We start from the raw sequence: 19,716 nt of genomic DNA, 5'->3' as shown, positions 1-19,716 counted from the left end.
AGTGGGATACATTTTTTTGTTTTATATTTGGTATTAATGTTAAGAAATGAAATACACATTTACATGTAGATGAATAAGAAAATGGAATTATCATTCCCGAGTAACATGTTTCTGAAGCGGAGCCGACATGGAGACGAGACCACCAAAGCAAGTGCTGTCTTAGATCACAACTATCTCCTTTCCCAAAGCCATCGATATATTATCCCCACAACACATACTATATTAACCTCTCTTCATATATAAATAGGTATATATACTCACACATAACTATCGGTGTTCTATGTTTGATGTAAAGAACAAGCCTTTATATATCTGATTTATTGGGTGACAAATAGCTTCACGTACTAAATTAATTTTAGAAATTATTACTATATATCCATGCTTTAGATGGAATTCAGAGAAACGCATGTTGATTCGTAAACGTTATCAGAAAGATAAATAAATCAAATAATTAAAATAAATATTTTTTTTATCAGAAAAATTACCAAATAAAAAGATGCTTATTTATTTTATAAATCAAACGAAAAATCATTCCTTAAATAATTGTAACATAAAGCACTTCACTCTAGACACCAATGAGACGGTCGCTAGTGATATTGGTCCGTTGATCGATATTGCTTATATGTGATCCATAGAAAACTCAATGTACAATAAAACTTTGATGTCTTCAATTCTGTGAAAATATCCTGCACAAAATAAACTTTCTGATCACTAAATCACCTCCAATTCTCCTACACAAATAAATTTTTAGTTATTAAAGTTTAAAAAGAAAAAAAAATCTCAGAGCGAGGACAAGTTTGAAGTATCTTTTATTTGACTTTATAAGGCATCAACGTACATAGATACATATCAACCATTGCGCGAGTCCCAATTCCCAAAGATGGTTTCTTTATTGCTTCTTCAACTTTCTTCTTAGGTCTTTTCTCCCTCTCCCTTCTCCGTACCCTTTTTTATCATCATGAATATTTTATACCGCTTCGTCACATCTTAAACGTTGCATACATTCATCTATATATACACTCACACACCCATATATATCTACACCACACTCACACTCACATCCCTATCTCATCTCTCTTCTTCTTTTTCTCCTTCTTTTTCTTCTTCTTCTTTGTCTTCTCCTCAAAGTCATGTCTCATCCAGCTTGTTCAAATCTCCTTAACAATGGATGTGACCAAAATAACATCAACTATTCCACTTCTCTCTCTTACATTTACAACTCTCAAGGAAGCTTCTATTACCCAAATACCACAAACCCTAGTTACACTAATCCTACTCCTACCACTTCCACTTTCCCCAACTCACCTCCCCTAAGAGAAGCTCTTCCTCTTCTTAGCTTAAGCCCCATAAGGCACCAAGAACAACAAGATCGAGGCTATTTCATGGACACCGATCAGATCAGCTCTTCAATCTTTCTTGATGATCCTCATGTAACTGTGGATCTTCATCTAGGTTTACCAAACTACGGTGTTGGTGGTGAGAGCATTGGGAGCTATATTGCTCCTGATGCAGCTACCGAGGAGCAAGAACAAGATCATGACCAAGGTGTAGAGGTCACAGTTGAGTCCCACCTTCATGATGATGATGATCATGGAGATCTACACAGAGGTCATCATTATTGGATCCCTACTCCTTCTCAGATTTTGATTGGTCCTACACAGTTCTCTTGTCCTCTTTGCTTCAAGACTTTCAACAGATACAACAACATGCAGGTATGACACCATTGATTCAAGAATCAACTCTAAAGACTAAACTCATTTCAAGATTTGACTTATTGTTAATTGAGCCTATTGTTTGATGGGTATTTTCTGTATATTTGTGTGGTTCTAACTTCTAAGTACAAACTCATTAATGATTCATGGATCTTTAGGGGTATCATTAGTAATGTTAATTAACAAGCACTAGTACTTTTGGTAATTACTACTTGCCTTGATGGTTAGTAACTCGAGAATAATTAACTTTTAAAAATTTGATGGTATACGTCAAATCAGTTTCAGGGTGTTGAATGATGATGGCTATGTAAGATCGACCTATCAAAGGGGTTTAAGTGGGAAGATTTTCTTTAACCAACAGTCTTTTTGTCAGACTGACTTCTTTCTAACCCTGATATATGCTCAGTCCACCTCCATCTTTATTGTCTCTCTTGATTTTTGTGAACTCATAAAACCCCAAAAAAAATTCTTAAAGAGCCAAGGCAGAAGATTAATGTCTAGCAGATTATTTCGTAAATAGAGACGTGGTTTTGATATATTAGTCCAAAGATAGATACAGCTAAAAAAAATTCATGCCAAAAGCAAACTTTGACATGAAATAAAGAAGCTAAGGTCTACATGTCCAACTTCACTAGTGTTTAATATTTCATATTTATATCTTAAACCATTTTTCGTTAAAGCACATTTATATCTTATATAAGGTTGGATTATTTTGGTACCTGTATATAGTATGTAAATTTATCGTGTTCATTTTACAATGATAACATAGCATTTAATTTTATTAGTTAATCAAATATTTTTTTGGAAATTGTAGATGCAAATACAATCTCAAACAAAAAGAAAATAAGTTTGGCTTTACGTTTGCATTAACGAATTTCAAATGTTGATGAAAAATGATTTTGACTAATATTCAAAAACATTGTTTTTTTATGTAACTCGTAAACATATATATAAGACTTAATCAATCTTACTTGTTGTTTAACTAACTTATTTGTTGTATGAAAAACGTTTTATCATAGATGCACATGTGGGGACACGGCTCACAGTACAGAAAGGGACCAGAATCCTTAAGAGGAACCCAGCCAACTGGAATGCTAAGACTACCATGTTTCTGCTGTGCACCAGGCTGCAAGAACAACATTGACCACCCGCGGGCCAAGCCTCTCAAGGACTTTCGAACCCTCCAAACACATTACAAACGCAAACATGGGTCTAGACCATTTGCTTGTCGTAGGTGTGGCAAGGCCTTCGCAGTGAAAGGAGATTGGAGAACGCATGAGAAGAACTGTGGAAAGCTTTGGTATTGCTCTTGTGGCTCGGATTTTAAGCACAAGAGGTCGCTTAAGGACCATGTCAAGGCCTTTGGAAATGGTCATGTTCCTATTGGGATTGATAGTTTTGGAGGAGATCTTGAGGACTACTATGAGGCTGCTTCTGATATCGAGCAACAAGATGATAGTAACAACAATGAGTGTTGATTAGGGGTTTTTTTTCTTTGTTCTTTGATGCATCAATTGATTTGTATGCATGTGTTCTTTAGTTATGTTCTTCGGATCTTAGTTTTTTTTTTGTGCTGTTTTTTTTATTACTAAGAAGTTAACTAACGAGTTTTCTCCGTTAGCTTGAGAAACTTTCAATTAATAGAGAAAATTAAAGAATTTGGGGGTGCAAACTTAATCAAAAAGACAAAGAAAGCCTAATTATTGAATTTAAATGTCATGTTCAACACATTCAATACATTTTGACATGAACTGTTGATACTTAATTAGGTTCACATAGGTGTTTTTACCTATTTCGATCCATTCTTGTAAACATGTGTGCATTTTCAAAAGTTCAAAACCTATTATACAATATGTCAATATACTTGAGCGTTTGTAAACCATTGTTATTTGATCTTCTTAAGTACATGAAACTAATGATGACATGTGTCATGCGTGAATTTTCTCATCTTATTGATGTGATTGTTCTTTTTGTGTTGACAGGTGAGTGGATCGAAATCCCAAATTTTTTAAAATTTGCAATACTCTTTATGTCATCCTGTTTTTATGTTCGAGTGATTTTTGTTTTTTCTGGTAAAATGTTAAAAAATGATTTATGAATTTGCATCTATACATTGCTAGCTAGTTTTATGATATTAAGATATGGTATCTAAAACCCAATTTTTTTGTTTTGTCCTCTGCTTCTTTCAATAACATGAGGGTTTCAAAATTTGACAATTCATCTTCAATTTTTGTAGGTTCAAATTACTTTTGTCTTTGTGAGTCTCTAGCTAAGTAGAGGCATGATATTTCTTCAATTTTCAGGTTATGTTTTAACAACAATGCGACCAGATTTTTTAAAGGCTTTAGGGCAACTCCAAAGCTGAACAAAGTTTCTAATAAATAAATAAAAAAGAAATATATTAACAAAAAATTAAATATTATTAGTTGTCTTTTATTAGTGGTTTAACCTTAATAAAAAATTAAATTATTGTTGCATAATTAAAATATTATTGTTATTAGTATTTTAGAAACCTTCACCATTTCTTCTACCGTTGGTCTTAGTCATTGAGAATCATATCTTCAAAGAGAACTCAATTCTTTGACAAGCCTTTCTAAATCTTCAGTTTAGCTTCCTCCTGCTCCAGTTGCAGCTTGTGCCTTCTGTCCCATCTCCTTAGCCCGAGCACGCAGCTCGCGTCCACCCTCACCCATTGTTTCACCTATGACCCGACTCAACTCATGCGGGTCAGGCACAGTCTTACCCCCTTCACATACACTAACCGCCACACCCATATGCTCCACTAGTAACCTCGCATCTACAAACTGGTCAGCTTCCATTGGCCAAGCCAAGACCATTGTTCCGCTAGCCATTGCTTCCAACACCGAGTTCCATCCACAATGGCTTAAGAACCCACCAACCGCTACGTGACTCAACATAACCACTTGAGGAGCCCATCCTCTAACAATCTTTCCTCGACCTGCGACCCGATCCTCGAACCCATCGGGTATCGGGTCTTTCTTAATCACCCAAACAAACCGGGTCATACTCTTTTCAAGACCAAGAGCCAGAGCATTACACTGCTCTTTACTCAAAACTTTTTGACTTCCGAAGCAAATGTAGAGCACAGATCCGTCTGGACATCCATCGAGCCAACTCAACAACGCCTTTGCGTCTACATCGGAATCAGAATCTCCCTTACGTAACCCACTTGAAGAAAGCGGACCAACACCGAAAACCCGGTTCTGACTCACGTTCTGCTTCACATGCTCCATGTACTCCTCTTCAAGACACTCACAAGAATTGAATATACAACCATAGCTTGAAAAATTGATGGCGCAGTCACTTCCAAGATCTTGCGATGGTGGAAACTGAGGGAACAACGAAGGGAGATGCTCTGTTCTGAAAACAGGGGAACCAGGAAGATCCGACAAACAGACAGGCTCAGTTGATTCAAAGACATGAAGATTGCCAGAGACAAAATGGAGAATCGAAGCTAAGAATGCTCCAGAGCTGAAGAAGGCAAAGCGAGGAACACCGAGATCTTTAGTCCATGCAAGGAAGAAATCAGAGATGAGAGCGACGGGACGATTAGGATGAGAACTTAACCAGTTGAGGATAGGCTCTCGAAGCTGACAAAGAGAAGCCATAACCAGAGGGTTTCCAGAACAACCGAGGTCTTTAACGTTTTCAACTCCGGAAGGGATCAAAGGATGGTGAGGGAAAGGTAAAGTGACGGCGGAAACGGAGGATGGATGAGTGGAGAGAAGAGAAGAGAGGTAGGGAAGGTTCTTAGGAGTGACGATGACGGAGACTGTGAGGCCACGAAGACAGAGTTGATGGGTCAAGTCGAGAAGAGGAAGAAAGTGGCCTTGTGCTGGATATGGAAACACCATGATGTGCGATTTCAAACCGCTGTGTTTAGTGTCCGGTAGCGGCTGCGGCATTGCTCCGTTCATCTCGAGGTTGTTGTGCTACGATGGTGGTGGTATAGGTTAATGTGTGTGGTAACGTACGTTGACATATGCATTGGCATTTTATATGTCTACATTATAATAATTATTGTGTCTAGATTTTTTGTTGACAAAAAAAAAAAGAAATCTTTAATTAATGAGATTATATTGCATGTGTAAGCTAGTTTCAATATGAACCCAAAGGAGGAAAAAAAGAAAGAATGAAGTTAGTAAAATATTTATATTTTTTGTCCTTAAATGTCTAAATAGAAAGAAATCTACGTCAAATTAGAAATAAAAATTATATTAAAATCATGACATTCGATTTTATCTATATTTGGCAACGAAATTTTAGAAGTAAATAACATATTTAAAAAGTTATATCAAAATAGTTTTATATATTTTTGATTAATTTGAGAGACGTAATTAGAAGAAAAAAAATGGAAAATGCTGAACTTTCATTCTATTATTTGATCATGACAAAAAAAATTATATTTTTACTGCTATTTGTAAAATACTACGATACTTAGATTTCGTGTTAAGAAAACGTATAATTATGATATTTTAAGGCTGGCCCGTGTAAGAGTGTAGTTAGTATGAGTGGAGACAGACTAAAAAGCTGAAGTAAAACTAGTGTACGCTTGTTTGCCAATCTCGCGGTTGAGACAAATGACATGTCGCCTTTGGTGAACTCACTGAAACGGCCAAAACAACCAGTGAAGCAACAACAGATCAGTCGTCAGTGATGACTCAGTAATGAGGTTTACTATAATGTCTTTTTCTTCAAAATTTAGATTTGAGCTTAAGAAGATAACACTAGGTAAATTTTTAGAAATTGACAATAAAAATGGTATAGTAACGAAATCTCCCATTGATGAAATAATAGGAGAATAACTCCAAAAATCACACTCTATATGCTGTTGATTAAGGAAATTGAAATGTCTTACCCAACAAAATGAGAAAAGAGTCAGCCTGAGACTTAAAAGCTCCCATTGAAGGACAACCATAAGGTCTTTTAAATAAGCTTTCATGTAGCTACAGATACAAATCTCAATATGATACAAGACCAGACGGGGAAACACACAGTGCTCATAAATAAGAAGAAAGAAACACATCAAAGCATTTTTTTTTAAGAGCACATATCTCTGCTTGCAAACAACAGATAATAGAAAGTTTCACACCATAAATATTGCAGAGAGATGGAAGAAGCTAGAGATCAAGCACGCTTTTCATTCGACCTTTATATAAAACCTTTTTAACATGAGAGAGATACTTGAAACCAGACACTGACAGGAGGAAGGAGACATCACCGGTGGACCTGAGGAATCAGAGAAGTTTACTTAGAATTTCAGATTTTGTCAAGCTTCTCTGCTTTCACAACTGGGTTCGCTTTAGCTATAGCTTCTTGCGCAGCAGCATGGTAATTGAAGGAGCAGTCATGTATGTCTGCATAGCGGTGTGTACCACAGAAGAGGTTACCACAGCGACATTTGAATCCAGTCAGGCCAACCCGCTTATTGCAAGTAGTACATCGGCTTGGTCCCTTTGGTTTTGCAGCTTCTTCAGGTGCTACTACCTCTGCAACGACTTGCACAGAGGATGGCTGCACAGAGACAGTCATCGGCTCAACGGATTTGGTTTCAACATCGACCAACGCAGCAGTAATGGTTTCCTTTATGATGTTGCTAGATGATGATGTTCCAGACACTGCAGAAGCAAACTTAGCCCCTTGTTCCTGTTGAAACAACATATCCTTGTGACACTTTGAACACATGTTCATTGTGGCAGCGCTTCCAAAGAAACCGCAGTTGTTGACGCATAACTTAGGACCTTCAGGTGGGCTTTGGCATCCTGTCTTGTCGTGATCCATTTCTGAACTTAAAAAAACAGTCATCCTCAGTTACAGTAAAACAGAAGAAACAAAACAATTCTCAACAGATTCACTATAACTCTATAAGTACACATAAACCCCTGAGCCGCCTTGGTGACAAAACATAAGCAGATGGCCATATTCTTTTCATGAATCATCATATCACTATACATCTACACACTAGCTATGAGCCCTTCCTATAAATGAAGATCTCAAATACGTACAAGCCTAAACCAATTTTTCTACTAAAACGAGAACCTGAAAACACAAAAAAAATCCTACTAAAACCTGACATAAGCAACCCAAGATAACATAAGTATCTAGATTACCTTACAGCTAGTTGAATATAGAAGCGTAAATGAATCATTTTGTAAACAGCAGACCAGCTAATCTTATATCTATTTCCAACACTTGTGAGAAATGACTTCTTATATCCTATCAAGCTAAAAGCTTTCATAGCAATTCATTTCAAACTTCCAAAACATGCAACACAATTAAATCTGATTTCCATCAAAGTATCAAACACTACCTTTCTTCTTAGAAATGGAAATGTTAAAAACCCCTTCTTTTTTTTTTCTTCATTTCAGCAAAACAATTACGACTTCCCATAGAAATTCATAACAAAACTCAAAAGCATACAAAACCCACATAGCTAATCTCAAGTTCAAACCAACACTACCTCACCTCTCTTCACCCAAATGAAATCTTCAAAAATTACAACTTTCCATTGCAATTCATTTCAAATTTCCAAAACAGACAAAACCACACATGCAAATGTTACCCAACAATCTCAAATCATGAAAACCATGATTGATAAATAAAAAATAACTAAAAAGAATCCACATCAACAGCTTATAATTGAACCCTAAAATGAAGCTAGAGATCAAATTACCAAAAAGCTAATCTCACACCTGTTTGCCCTTGAAGCCTTGATCGATCGGTCCCTAATCAAATAAAAAGGAAACAAAACCCACCACATGAGTCGACAGAACAAAACCCTCCAACACAGAGGAGACATCAAAATCGAAATCGAAAATGAAATTCAAAAATACCAAAAACAGATTACAAAGGCAAAAGTGCAAAAGAACAGAGAAGAAGAAGAGAAACCCCCTTACCCTACGAATCTCTCAGAACAAGATCGTCTCTGCTGGAGAGATCCAGCAGAAGCTGAGAGGTTGAGGAGAGAAAGAAAGAAATAAAGATCGATTTTTTAGGCTTTTTTTTTTTTTTTTTGGGTATCTCTCGTCGATATTTTTTTTTTGTAGCGACGTTTATAAATTGTCATTTCACACCGTTTGTGTTATAGTCGGCTATGTCGTGTACGCATCTAATTGGCTCTTTCTTTTGATTTTTTTTTCCTTTTTTGTTTACTCATTTCAAATTTTCAATTAATTTTACTTTTTTTATATGAAAAAAAAAGTTATTTATTGCTTCCAAATGTTAACTCACTTTTTTTGAAACGGAAACTAGAGATTACATTTTTTCAAGAACATAACCAATAATTTGAAAATGACATAAGCTTTTTGGTTAATATCTAGAATCTTATTATATAAAGTATAGTTTCAAAAGTTACTAACTCACCGTATGGTGACATGTGTTAATTTCAAAAATTATTAACTCACCAGAACGTGACAATTGTCAATTTTACACAAATTTATAATTTTAAAAGAATTTTTTTTACTAACTCACCAAATGTGACACGTGTCAATTTCAAAAATAACTAATTCACCTGATCGTGACAAGTGTCAATTTTACACAAATTTCCAATTTTCAAAGAAAAATATTTTTAAAATATCAAGAAATTTAAAAATAACTAATCATAAAATCTTATTATACAAGGCTAGGTTTACAAAGTTAAGGTTAGGTTTTCAAAATTAGACATTAACATGATCATGACATGTGTCAAGTATACTGAAGAGATGTTGACATGTGTCAAATATTATTATTTTTCAAAATAACTAATTAAGATAATAGAATTAAATCGACATATAATTTACATGTTAATATCTAAAAAACAATTTCCTAAATCAAAAAGGAAAATTATCAAAACTTATATATTATTCATTGTACGGTAATTATATTATGTGTTTTTTCAATTAGATTTTGACATGTATAAACAAAAATATAATGCATTAAACCTGTATATTTTCATTAATCAGTAAACAGGAAATAACAAATCTAAAATGAATAACATAAGTTATGTCAAAAAAAATATTATTTTTGAAACGTAATAGGAAAGCTAATTAAGAAAATAACATTATATCCACATAAATTTACATGTTTATATCGAAAGCTTTGACTTTTTTTGATATAATTTTGTTTATCTATTATATCGAAAGCTACATAAATTTACATGTTTATATAGCGGTCTTTGATTCTTGCAGGTTACTCAATGGAAGTTGTCATATGCAATGAAATGAGATCAAAGTATATAAAATCCGCTATATTAATCGAGGATGGAGACACTGATGGATGTTCCAAAAGTGATTCTACAATTAGTTGCGTTATAAGTTCCGAAGTTTTATCGATGGTTGGTGTTTCTGATAAAAATCCAGAGTTTTCTTTTCTGGATAATGTCAATGATTCCAGTACTGAAACAAAAGCTATTTGATCAAGTACTTAAGAAACGATTTTGAAATTTGGAAAGTTAAACCATTTTAAAATTGGTTTCAAATCGGATTTATGTGGTTTTTTATCTGATTCAGTTAGTTACGTCATAAGTTCCGAAGATTTATCGATGGTTGGTGTAACTGATCAAAATCTAGAGTTTTCTCTTCTGGATAATGTCAATGATTCCGGTACTGAAACAAAAGCTACTTGATCAAGTAATTGAGAAACGATTTTGAAATTTGGAAAGTTAGAATGTTAAACAATTTTAAAATTGGTTTTAAATCGGATTTATGTGGTTTTTTATCTGATTTGGTTCGTAAACCGTTTAAACCTAGGTATATAGAAAAATATATGAGAACTTTTGATTTTGTTAGAAATAAGTTGAGAACAATAGGCGGACGGGCGGGGTAAAATAAAAATAATTATAAGGAAATAAGTTGATTTTCTTTATCCAGCGGTCTTTATTTTAGTTAGTCTTTGACAAAAGTTTTGGTGGAATATAATTTAGCTTCCGATTATTGTAATAATTTTTATAATATATTTAAAAATTTTGTTTAGCGTTTAGAATTTAGTTTTTTCAATAATTTTAAAACCCGCACATCGTGCGGACTCTTATCTAGTATATAATATACCTGAATTTTTTTTATTTTTTCATATGGCTATAGTTTTATAAATGTGAGTGACTTTTTATTTTTAAAATGTCTTTTATATTTTGAAAGTTAATATCTCAAATGGAACAAAGTAATGTAATGTAGATACCAATTTATGATCAAATCTCTTCTTTTTTTTCCTTTTTTTTTTTTACTTTCTCATATCTTTGGTATCTTTAAAATTGATGGATTGAGTTTTGTGACAATATTTGCCAAAATTATGTTAACTCAATTGACAAAAATTCCAGAAGTTTGAAGACAAAAAATGAGAGCAGATTAGCTATTTATTTATCCCTTGTTGGTTTGGACCATTTGTTGAAAAGAGAAGACAGAACATATTTGATTTTTAATACTGTTATAAAATCGCATTCACCACACTGCTTTCAAATAAGAAAAAAAATCAACTAACTATTCAGGCAAATCAAATCTGAAATCTCAAACTTGTCTCCTCGATGCTTCAGCTCTAGTTTGCCTCAGAAACAACATTTAACTTCATGTCAGTGGCTGTTTCAACTTTTCCTGATTAAGGATTCTCTGTTATTATTATCGGGAGGATCATTTCATAGAGATGATGACAACATGGTTGGTTGGTATGGTTTTTGTCTTCCCTCTCTCGTGACTAGATATTACTTCTATGTTTTAGTGGGTTTGTAATGGGTTGGATCAAAAGCAAATTTATGGGAATTTTTTATCCAAAAATCATAATATTATTTAAAAATAAATATGTTAAAACTTAAAAGCAAATTTGTTACTTGTGGTTTAAATCTCCACCATCATAACCTTATAGTGTAACATTGAAGATTATGTTGCTTAAAGCTTGGAGGTTAAAAAGAGTTTGCGGGCAAATACACTTTGATTAGACTTGATTTTTCCAAATAATTTTCAAAGTATTTGAAGGTTTTTGGAAAGCAAGACGAAGCAGAATCTTTTGGTCAAAAAGGGCAAAAGAATATAAAATTTAATAGCTATTCATCATTAATATCAGTTCTATCAAACTTCTTCTTGATTAAGTTAAAACCTTGATTGTTATTACATCTATGGACAAGGCCAATATTGGATAAAAAAATTAGGATAAAAAACCAATTGTTTGATAAAAAAAAAAAAAAAAAGCATGCAAACGAGTGATACCTTGAAGTGTATAAAATCATTTATCATAGAGAAACAGTCCTTCTAAATAAAGAATTTGGCAAATTCTATACGAATGATCCAAGGTTTGGTGCTTAAAGCAATGGAGAAAAATGGTAAAAAATTATTAGAGGATGGGGTAAAAAGATTTGAAAGACAGAATAGATAAGATGATGAACTGAATAATTATGTAATTCTGTATTATTAGTTTTATCAATAAAGATTAAAACATTTGATAAATAGGTGAGGAGACAAATTGTTGCACAACTGGTTTCGCATCTTTATTGTTCTTGAACTGTGAGCATTGCTGAGTCTTTATTTCAACAACGCTACACTACTGATAGTCTTTCTACCAGCAGCGTTCTTCAATTAATTTCTAAAGAATGAATGTAATAGTGAAGTAATCGTTTGTTTCTATGGGACTAAACCCCACAAATCACCATTTGCTCAGACTTATAGTAGATAAAGACGGATCTCGAACTACCCATATTTTTCCATATTCACAGTTACTCCCTATTTAAGTTTATATATCATCCTTAACCAGTTGACTACCTCCCTAACATTCTCCTCACCGGTACGATTTAAGGTCGTCTCCCCATTTGAGGTTCCAAAAGAAAAACTTTTTAATAATAAGCTTAAATTATGTACACACGGACTAAAGATGATGATTATGCACTACACTTGTCACTTACACTGAGAAATAAGCTTGTCTAATCAAATAAAAATAAAGAAACAATAAATATCTTTCATTATAAACGAATACAAGTTTGAGAAATTAGTCAGAAGGGTTAGCTTTTAAACAAAATTTGGGTACTTCTACTCTTACTATAGTACCCATATATAAAAACACTAACCCTCGAGGACTCTGTTAACCGCCGTCTACAAGTTTATCATCTTAGCCGTCAAAAGTAAAAAATGAAATCCTAAATCCTCTTCTAATCAAGAAGACACCAGCCGATCCTATTGCTTAAGGAAATTAAAGTAGCTAATTATTCCATACCCTACCTTGCCTCGCAAGAAATACATAGAAGTCATCTTTTTATTCATTCCACATCGTGAAAACACCTCCTGGATTCGATCCCTGATCAGATTCTCCAGTACTCCATCCTCCGTACCCTGTGGCTCCAGGCATATCGTAATCGACTTTCACGGCCGGAAACTCTTCCTCAGCCGATGATCCAACGGTTGTGCTTGACCCAATCCCAATCCCATTGTTTCCAAGAAACCCTAAAGTGTTGTTATTGTCAGAGATAAAGCCATGAAGCAAACCAGGGTTACTCTGAAGATAAGCATTGTAGAGCTGCGAGTTGTGACCAGAAGACTGCAAGTAATTGTTGGTTTGTTGTTGGTGAAGATGAAGCTGTGTCTGAATGTAACTATAGGAATCATGAGCGCTATTATTATACTGAGACATATCGTTGTTGTTCTGTAGAGTAAGTAAAGGCTGATGATGAAGATGCTCAAAAGGTTGTTGAATGCTTAGTGGATAAGGTTGAAGTTGAAGCCTAGAGCTGGAAGCAACAGAGCTCGAGCCGCTCGCTGCACCATACTGATGGAAATTTGAACCGATAGCTATCATTTCCTCGCGTTTTCTTGATGATTCTAGAGCTTGAGCTTCTTTGAGACGTTTAGCCGCACCACCTCCTATAGGAAGTGTGTTGCTCTCTAGGATGGCTTTCACATCGTAACGGTTTATCTCAAAGTTTGTAACCGCATTTAGACCTCGGAATTTTATTGCAGCTATGTCGTATGCTTCTGCTGCTTCTTCCTCCGTGCCTAAGCAAAACATACGAACTAATATAAGCCATGACAATCTATATAGACGTTTATACAAAACTTATATCTGTATATAAATTTAAATCCTTTTATGAACTTACATAGACGTCTCCAAATATATTAAGATGTGATTTGAGAATTATATATCCACGGTTTATATAAGACGTATTCGTATTTATACTTACTGAACGTTCCCAAGTAGAGATCTTTGTTTCCGGCAACTCGTCCGATCCTTGCTTGCCATCTTCCATGTTGATGATGTCTTGTTACTCCACGGTACATGGATGCACCACGTGAGAATCCACTACTTTTCCTGCAATTGATTACGCGAGGTTCTTTGATTATATTAGAATGCTGCCATTTCTATTTGACATAATACATTCAAGGTCTGATCAAAAAAGAGGAAGCCACCTTCTTATAGAGGCCACAAATTCTTGTCTCGTCATGTGTTTCATCTCCTCTACTTCCTTCTCATAGCTAGTTATCTAAACAACAACAAAATAATATATTAAAAAAAAAATTTAAAAATATATATATAAATATAGAGAGAGAGAGAGAAGGAAATAATGATATTATCGTCTATTACAATTACAAACATCTATTTATATTCCTGAAAATTTGAAAGAATTCACTTACCGGAAAGTTGGTAGTAGTAGAGGGACCCCAATACTTAAGTGCAGCTAGATCATATGCTCGTGCTGCTTTCTCTTCTTTGTCATACCCACCTGAGTTTATCATCCGATTATATAAGTATAATATACTTTTAAAATCAAAAATACAATGGCACCATAACGAGAGGAAACAAGAATCAACAATATGTCGTTGTAGTTTAATGGTAAGAATTAAAAAAACAAGAATCATTTACCTAAGTAGACTGAAGAGATTTCGAAGTAGTTCAAGATTCAAGCATCAAGAATGACAGAATAGAGAGAAACATAATTAGTCCAAAATCAAGTTTTTGATATGAGACAAAAACAAAATAATCAAATAATTCACTGACCTTGTCTTCCTTTCCTTGATTGTCCTTCTCTTCTACAGCTATTGTCCCAAAGATGAGCTTCATATCTACCGGTCCATCTGTGTCTATTACATCCAAAAAACACATAGCATATTTATATACCAATTTAGTTATATATTGTACTCAAAAAAATGAGAGTAAATTAAAAGTGGAACTCATAAAGACCTTGTAACGCCACGATAGATAGAAGTTCGTTGTCCAAAAGTTTCCAAAGTTCGTCTCGGTGTAGCCTCAACAATGGCTCCTCCACTTGTATTAGTAGTGCTGCTACTATTATCGGCGCTGGTCTCACCTGGCGAAGCTTTCACGGTGGCGGCTACTGCAACATCAGCTCCGGTACTTCCCATGGAAAGAGTGAGAGATTGCAAATTGTGTGCACTCTCTTGAAGCTCAAAATTATTAGGAGTGTTAGAGGCACATGTGACAACTGTAGGTAACAAGCTATTGGTTTGGAAGTAGTAATCAGAGTCGTTGGTTTGATGAATGTCGTTGTAAGGTACGAGGCTGTGGTCGGGTTGATGATTATCCGATTTGTTCACTCCTAAGAAATCAGCCACTTTTGGAATCTCTCCACCTTGGCCGCCTCCACTGTGTGGATTGATCATATTCCATTCTAAGAAAGCATACAATTATAATTAATTGTTTTCGGTGAACTCAAACAAAAATCTGAAAAAAGTCCAAGACAAAATATAAACATAACCATCTTTAAACATGTGCCTTCGATTTTACATATGTCTAAAAATTTGGACCCTTGGTTTTTTAAAAGCTTATTAACATAACAAATATATGTTTGATAAAAGAAATGCATTAAGGCTTTGAATATGAACATACATATACATAAATGTGTGTGCATATATATATATACCTTGGTTTTGAAAAGGATTGTCCATATTGTCGTTGACCAACCCAAGATTGAAATGAGAGGTTTGTGATGAGTGGATGTGATGGGGCAAAGAAGAGTGAGTCGGTGATAGAGGAAAAGCAAGCCAGTTGTTAGAATTCATTTTCTTTTTTCTTCTTGGAATCAAATCTTTAAATCACAGAGAGATATAATATATGATCTGCAATGATAGGGTGAGAAGAAACAGAAATTGATTAGAGAGACGTATCAAAACTCATAAGATATTAATTAATTAAAGGCAAGAGAATTCAAAGAATCGCAAGTTCAATGAAGGGAAATGATACGATATATGATGAAGAGAGATTACTTGTCAAGGGTTGAGGAGAAGAAGAGATCTAATTTTACTTTCTCCAAGTATGGCTGCAAATAGAATCCTTGCCTTACTCTCTTTCTCTCTCTGTCTCTCTCTCCAAAAACTCTATCTCTCTCTCTCTCTCTCTCTCTCTCTCTCTCTCTCTCTCTCTCTCTCTCTCTCTCTCTCTCTCTCTCTTCGGTAACTTGAGGGTTTTAAAGAAAGGAGACGAAGATCATTTGTGTTAAAGTCTTTAAAGATAATTTTTTAGGAAGCTAAACAGGTTTAAAGTTAAACCTATTACATGGCTCGCTTTAAATGGCTTTCTTTATATAATCTCATTAAGGAGGGATTGATGTAATTTTATTATCAACCATAAAAAAAGAACAATAAAAAAAAAGAAGCAGGTAAGTAGAATTTTATCAAGTATCATGCACAACCACATTTTATACATAAAATTATACATTGAAGGGTCTTATACAAAATATAAATGTTACGCTTCAATTTTAAACCAAATAATACTACCGTAAAACCTATATAAATTAATAAGATCAGGATCATGATATTTTATTAATTTATAGAGGTTTTAATTTATCGATAAATTTATTAATTTGTCGATAATTAATGAAATGTTAATTTATGAAGAGATATTTCATTTTCATAATTTTGAATATTTTTAATTAATAATAAGATACTTTTTTATAATCTACACTTTCATATAATTTTCTTAATTTATAATTTCAACTATTGTAAAATGGTTGATGTCAATAGTTTAGTAGATTATCTAAGTGAAAATAATAAATGTTTAGAAGTTTAGAGTTTAAAAGAAATTGATTTTACTATGTTTCAGGATGATGTCTAAAACTATATCAAGGTATCTTTAGAACCAATTACACGTAAAGAAGCAATTATCGCGTGAAAGATACTTCATAATTTTTAGATGCAATTTGACAAGACAACACATTTTTTTATGCAATGAGAAATATTTTAGATGGGTTCCAACAAGAATGCAATTTCAAGAATATACAAACACCAATAGACTTATATTTTACTAAATTTATATTTATATATACATATGTTTAGTTTATATCATTATTAATTTATAATATTGATCGGACTATATTTTTATAATGAATTTTAAAAAATATTATTTTATTGAATTGTATTATTTTTTATACAGGCCCAAAAACTTAAAAAATTTATTAATTTATAGAAATTCTACTCTATCGTATCTGTTCGGCAGATCTGAATATGATATTGCAATAAATAGGGACACGAGTGTCGTAAATAAGACAAATCTACGCTTCCAACTGAAAAAGTCCAAACCTAAGTCTCTCACTCTCTCTCTAAGAACCATACAAAATTAAAATCACCCTCTATCTCTCTCTCTCTAAAATCACCCCACTTGGATTATTGGAACTCACGTCCCTCGTTTAATGCGATTAATGACTCCCCAAAGCCCAGCATTCCCACACTCCGCAAATAATCTCTTACTCTCTCACCATTGACCATTCATTCTCTCTCTTTCATCTTTACATATATAGTACATGTTCTTACATATTCATATTATATACATGTTCTTACATATTCATATTATATACATGTGAACGCGCAAGGCTACGTATTCGTATCCGTCTACGTGTACACATACATGCAATCTCATTGAAAATGAGTCAAAGATAATATAAGATAAAACAACAATTGGATCGATCTTCTTAATCTATAGTATATTTGTAGATCCCCGAGTTCACTCATCTCTTCTGCATGTGTGTACGGACATGCAATATTAAATGAGACTGAGTTAATTAGTTAAATATTAACAAAGCACATTTGGAAAGAGTAAAAGCCACTCTTCGTTCAAAATAATTTGAATATGATCGAGTACTAAGAGAAGAATATAAAAAATGTTTTCGAATACCTTAATCGTTATTGTTTAGTTAGAATATACTTACTTTTTTTTCTCCTGTAAAAAGGAAATTATAAATAAATAAAATTGGGGTGGGATTTTGTTTTGGCTTTCCCGAGTTAAAATCTGTTGACCGATTAATTGGATTTCGCACCCGTCAAAGAGAGATATTGTTTAGTGATTTAAAATTAAACAATACTACTAATAAAGATGGCCTAATACTTAAGTGTTAAAGCTATAATTACTTATGTCCTATGCACACTAGAAGCATGTATTGTGCTAGGAGCCAGCTCTTTGTTTAGTCGCATGCCTTTGTGTCATCCATAACACCGTTCCTATTATTGTATGTGGACATAATAATATATCTGAATTTATGTACATTCACCGTAAGATAGAATCAGTCAATATTTAACACTAAACACTTCAACAAGAAAAGAAAACGAGTTCCCATGTGAAGATAATATAGTATTAATTCCTTTGTACAAATTAATTTTAACGTTTTCTTCTCCATATTCTTCATAAGATCAATATCACTTATATATATATTCCAAAATATTACGTAGGTATCGAATAATCCACATTTTTAACTGAACAAAAGAAAAAACTTTCTTAGATCGATGCCTAATTAACTATATAAACTGTACGTATATTATTACTATCATAGTGATCTCAATATTAGGAGGAAATTTTAATTTTTGTCAAGAAAAAAAAAACTGTTTGATTTGGCACAAGAAGATAACATATCTCTTATTGCTTTTTAGACATACAGATCATAGATAATTACAATGTTTTTATTCTATAAATGCAAACGCACAAACCAACGTTTGAAACAATCACATTATATAAAAAAGGATTTTGACTATGGTTAAGTGAACCATGGGACATTGGTGATATATTTAACAAAAGAAAAGAAGTGAGAAAAGAACAATGTTTGAGAAAAATGATAGCCAGTGTCTATATTTTTATGTGTTTTGATCAAATCAACACTTCTTTCTTTTGAGCAAATGATAAAATCAACAGTAAAACTAATAAAGAACGGACGTACAAACCAATATATGTTCCAAACAATGTAACATTTATAACCGTAGCCGGTTAAGTATATATGATATAAGGTTTTTTCCACTGCCAGAAAAACAAAAGAGGGTTATAACCGTAGCCGGTTAAGTATATATATATAGGTCTATTTCAAAGAAAGTTCTGATTCTATAGTTTATCTTAAACATCTACTTTGAAAGATGTTTTAGTAAACGATGTAACGAAATGTCTATATTATAAATTTTCGATAAATAAATAATTAGTTTCCTTTTTTCGCTTTCTTCCAAACTGAACTTATGCAGAGTTCAGACTGCTGCCTCTGAAATATTTAATGCTCCTAGAATCTAAAGAAGAATAATCAAATAGCAAAATAGTGTAACAGTGATCAACTGATCATATGATTGTATATGTAAGGAAACAGTGATCGTATGATTCACAATATTTTAGAAGTTTTATAACTTTTTTTAAGTAAAACAACAGACAAAGAAAAGGAATCATGCACCTGTTTAAATTGGCTGTTGTCATTTTACGACACTTTCCCGCCAAATTAATGACAATTTTTCCTATATTAAAGATATTAAAAAGGTGAGTTTGACACTTTCACTGAAGAAAGGTAACAAGCCAAAATGCATGTTTAGCACTTCAAAGATCTAATTAAAATTTTAAATTCAACATTAGTAATTATCCTTGACAACTCAAATATCCAAAAACAAATTCTTAATCACGCAGATGATAAAATTGTAAATTGTAAATTGCCCAAGAACATTGACGCTTTCTAGGAAGTTCTTTTGTAGATAATAGATGTCATTTTCTGTAAAGTACTCATCAAAACAAGTTCGGGGATCTTTAAAGCAAAAAACAACATTTTATCCAAAAAGGAACAAAGGTG

At 33.3% G+C, this 19,716-nt stretch overlaps 3 protein-coding genes and 1 pseudogene across 7 annotated transcripts; 1 reads left to right on the top strand and 3 right to left on the bottom strand.

Annotated features, from left to right (window-relative positions):
• The first annotated feature begins 1,076 nt into the window (after positions 1 to 1,076).
• On the top strand, positions 1,077 to 3,332 carry LOC104779294 (zinc finger protein WIP5-like). Its single transcript, XM_010503652.3, has 2 exons — positions 1,077 to 1,712; positions 2,732 to 3,332. The coding sequence occupies exons 1-2, from the start codon at positions 1,131 to 1,133 to the stop codon at positions 3,188 to 3,190; spliced, it is 1,041 nt and encodes a 346-aa protein (XP_010501954.2). The 5' UTR covers positions 1,077 to 1,130; the 3' UTR covers positions 3,191 to 3,332.
• Positions 3,333 to 4,251: 919 nt separating this feature from the next.
• Positions 4,252 to 5,690, bottom strand: LOC147947792 (UDP-glycosyltransferase 89A2 pseudogene; annotated as a pseudogene).
• A 946-nt stretch (positions 5,691 to 6,636) lies between these two features.
• On the bottom strand, positions 6,637 to 8,804 carry LOC109124418 (zinc finger A20 and AN1 domain-containing stress-associated protein 2). Of its 4 annotated transcripts, none has more exons than XM_010502391.2 (3): positions 8,630 to 8,804; positions 8,407 to 8,458; positions 6,637 to 7,521 (listed from the first exon to the last, which is right to left on the bottom strand). In XM_010502391.2, exon 3 carries the CDS (start codon positions 7,512 to 7,514, stop codon positions 6,993 to 6,995), a length of 522 nt encoding a protein of 173 aa, XP_010500693.1. In that variant the 5' UTR covers positions 7,515 to 7,521; positions 8,407 to 8,458; positions 8,630 to 8,804; the 3' UTR covers positions 6,637 to 6,992. The 4 variants fall into 4 exon arrangements, with proteins under 4 accessions (XP_010500693.1, XP_010500691.1, XP_010500692.1 ...); XM_010502389.2 differs by having other exon boundaries at positions 6,637 to 7,516; positions 8,426 to 8,458; XM_010502390.2 differs by having other exon boundaries at positions 6,637 to 7,516; positions 8,630 to 8,797.
• Positions 8,805 to 12,624: 3,820 nt separating this feature from the next.
• LOC104778030 (AP2-like ethylene-responsive transcription factor PLT2) lies at positions 12,625 to 16,185 on the bottom strand. Of its 2 annotated transcripts, XM_010502387.3 has the most exons (9): positions 15,902 to 16,185; positions 15,559 to 15,754; positions 14,859 to 15,306; positions 14,676 to 14,758; positions 14,541 to 14,549; positions 14,312 to 14,400; positions 14,087 to 14,160; positions 13,861 to 13,988; positions 12,629 to 13,675 (listed from the first exon to the last, which is right to left on the bottom strand). In XM_010502387.3, the coding sequence occupies exons 2-9, from the start codon at positions 15,695 to 15,697 to the stop codon at positions 12,939 to 12,941; spliced, it is 1,707 nt and encodes a 568-aa protein (XP_010500689.2). In that variant the 5' UTR covers positions 15,698 to 15,754; positions 15,902 to 16,185; the 3' UTR covers positions 12,629 to 12,938. The 2 variants fall into 2 exon arrangements, with proteins under 2 accessions (XP_087363079.1, XP_010500689.2); XM_087506953.1 differs by lacking the exon at positions 14,541 to 14,549 and having other exon boundaries at positions 12,625 to 13,675; positions 14,672 to 14,758.
• Between the last annotated feature and the right edge of the window lie 3,531 nt (positions 16,186 to 19,716).

The sequence above is a fragment of the Camelina sativa genome, chromosome 3 (genome assembly GCF_030686135.1).
Source record: "Camelina sativa cultivar CO46 ecotype springtype chromosome 3, ASM3068613v1".
Lineage (NCBI taxonomy): Eukaryota > Viridiplantae > Streptophyta > Magnoliopsida > Brassicales > Brassicaceae > Camelina > Camelina sativa.
The sequence above is the reverse complement of the archived record's forward strand: the minus strand, read 5'-3'. Positions and strand labels throughout refer to the sequence as shown.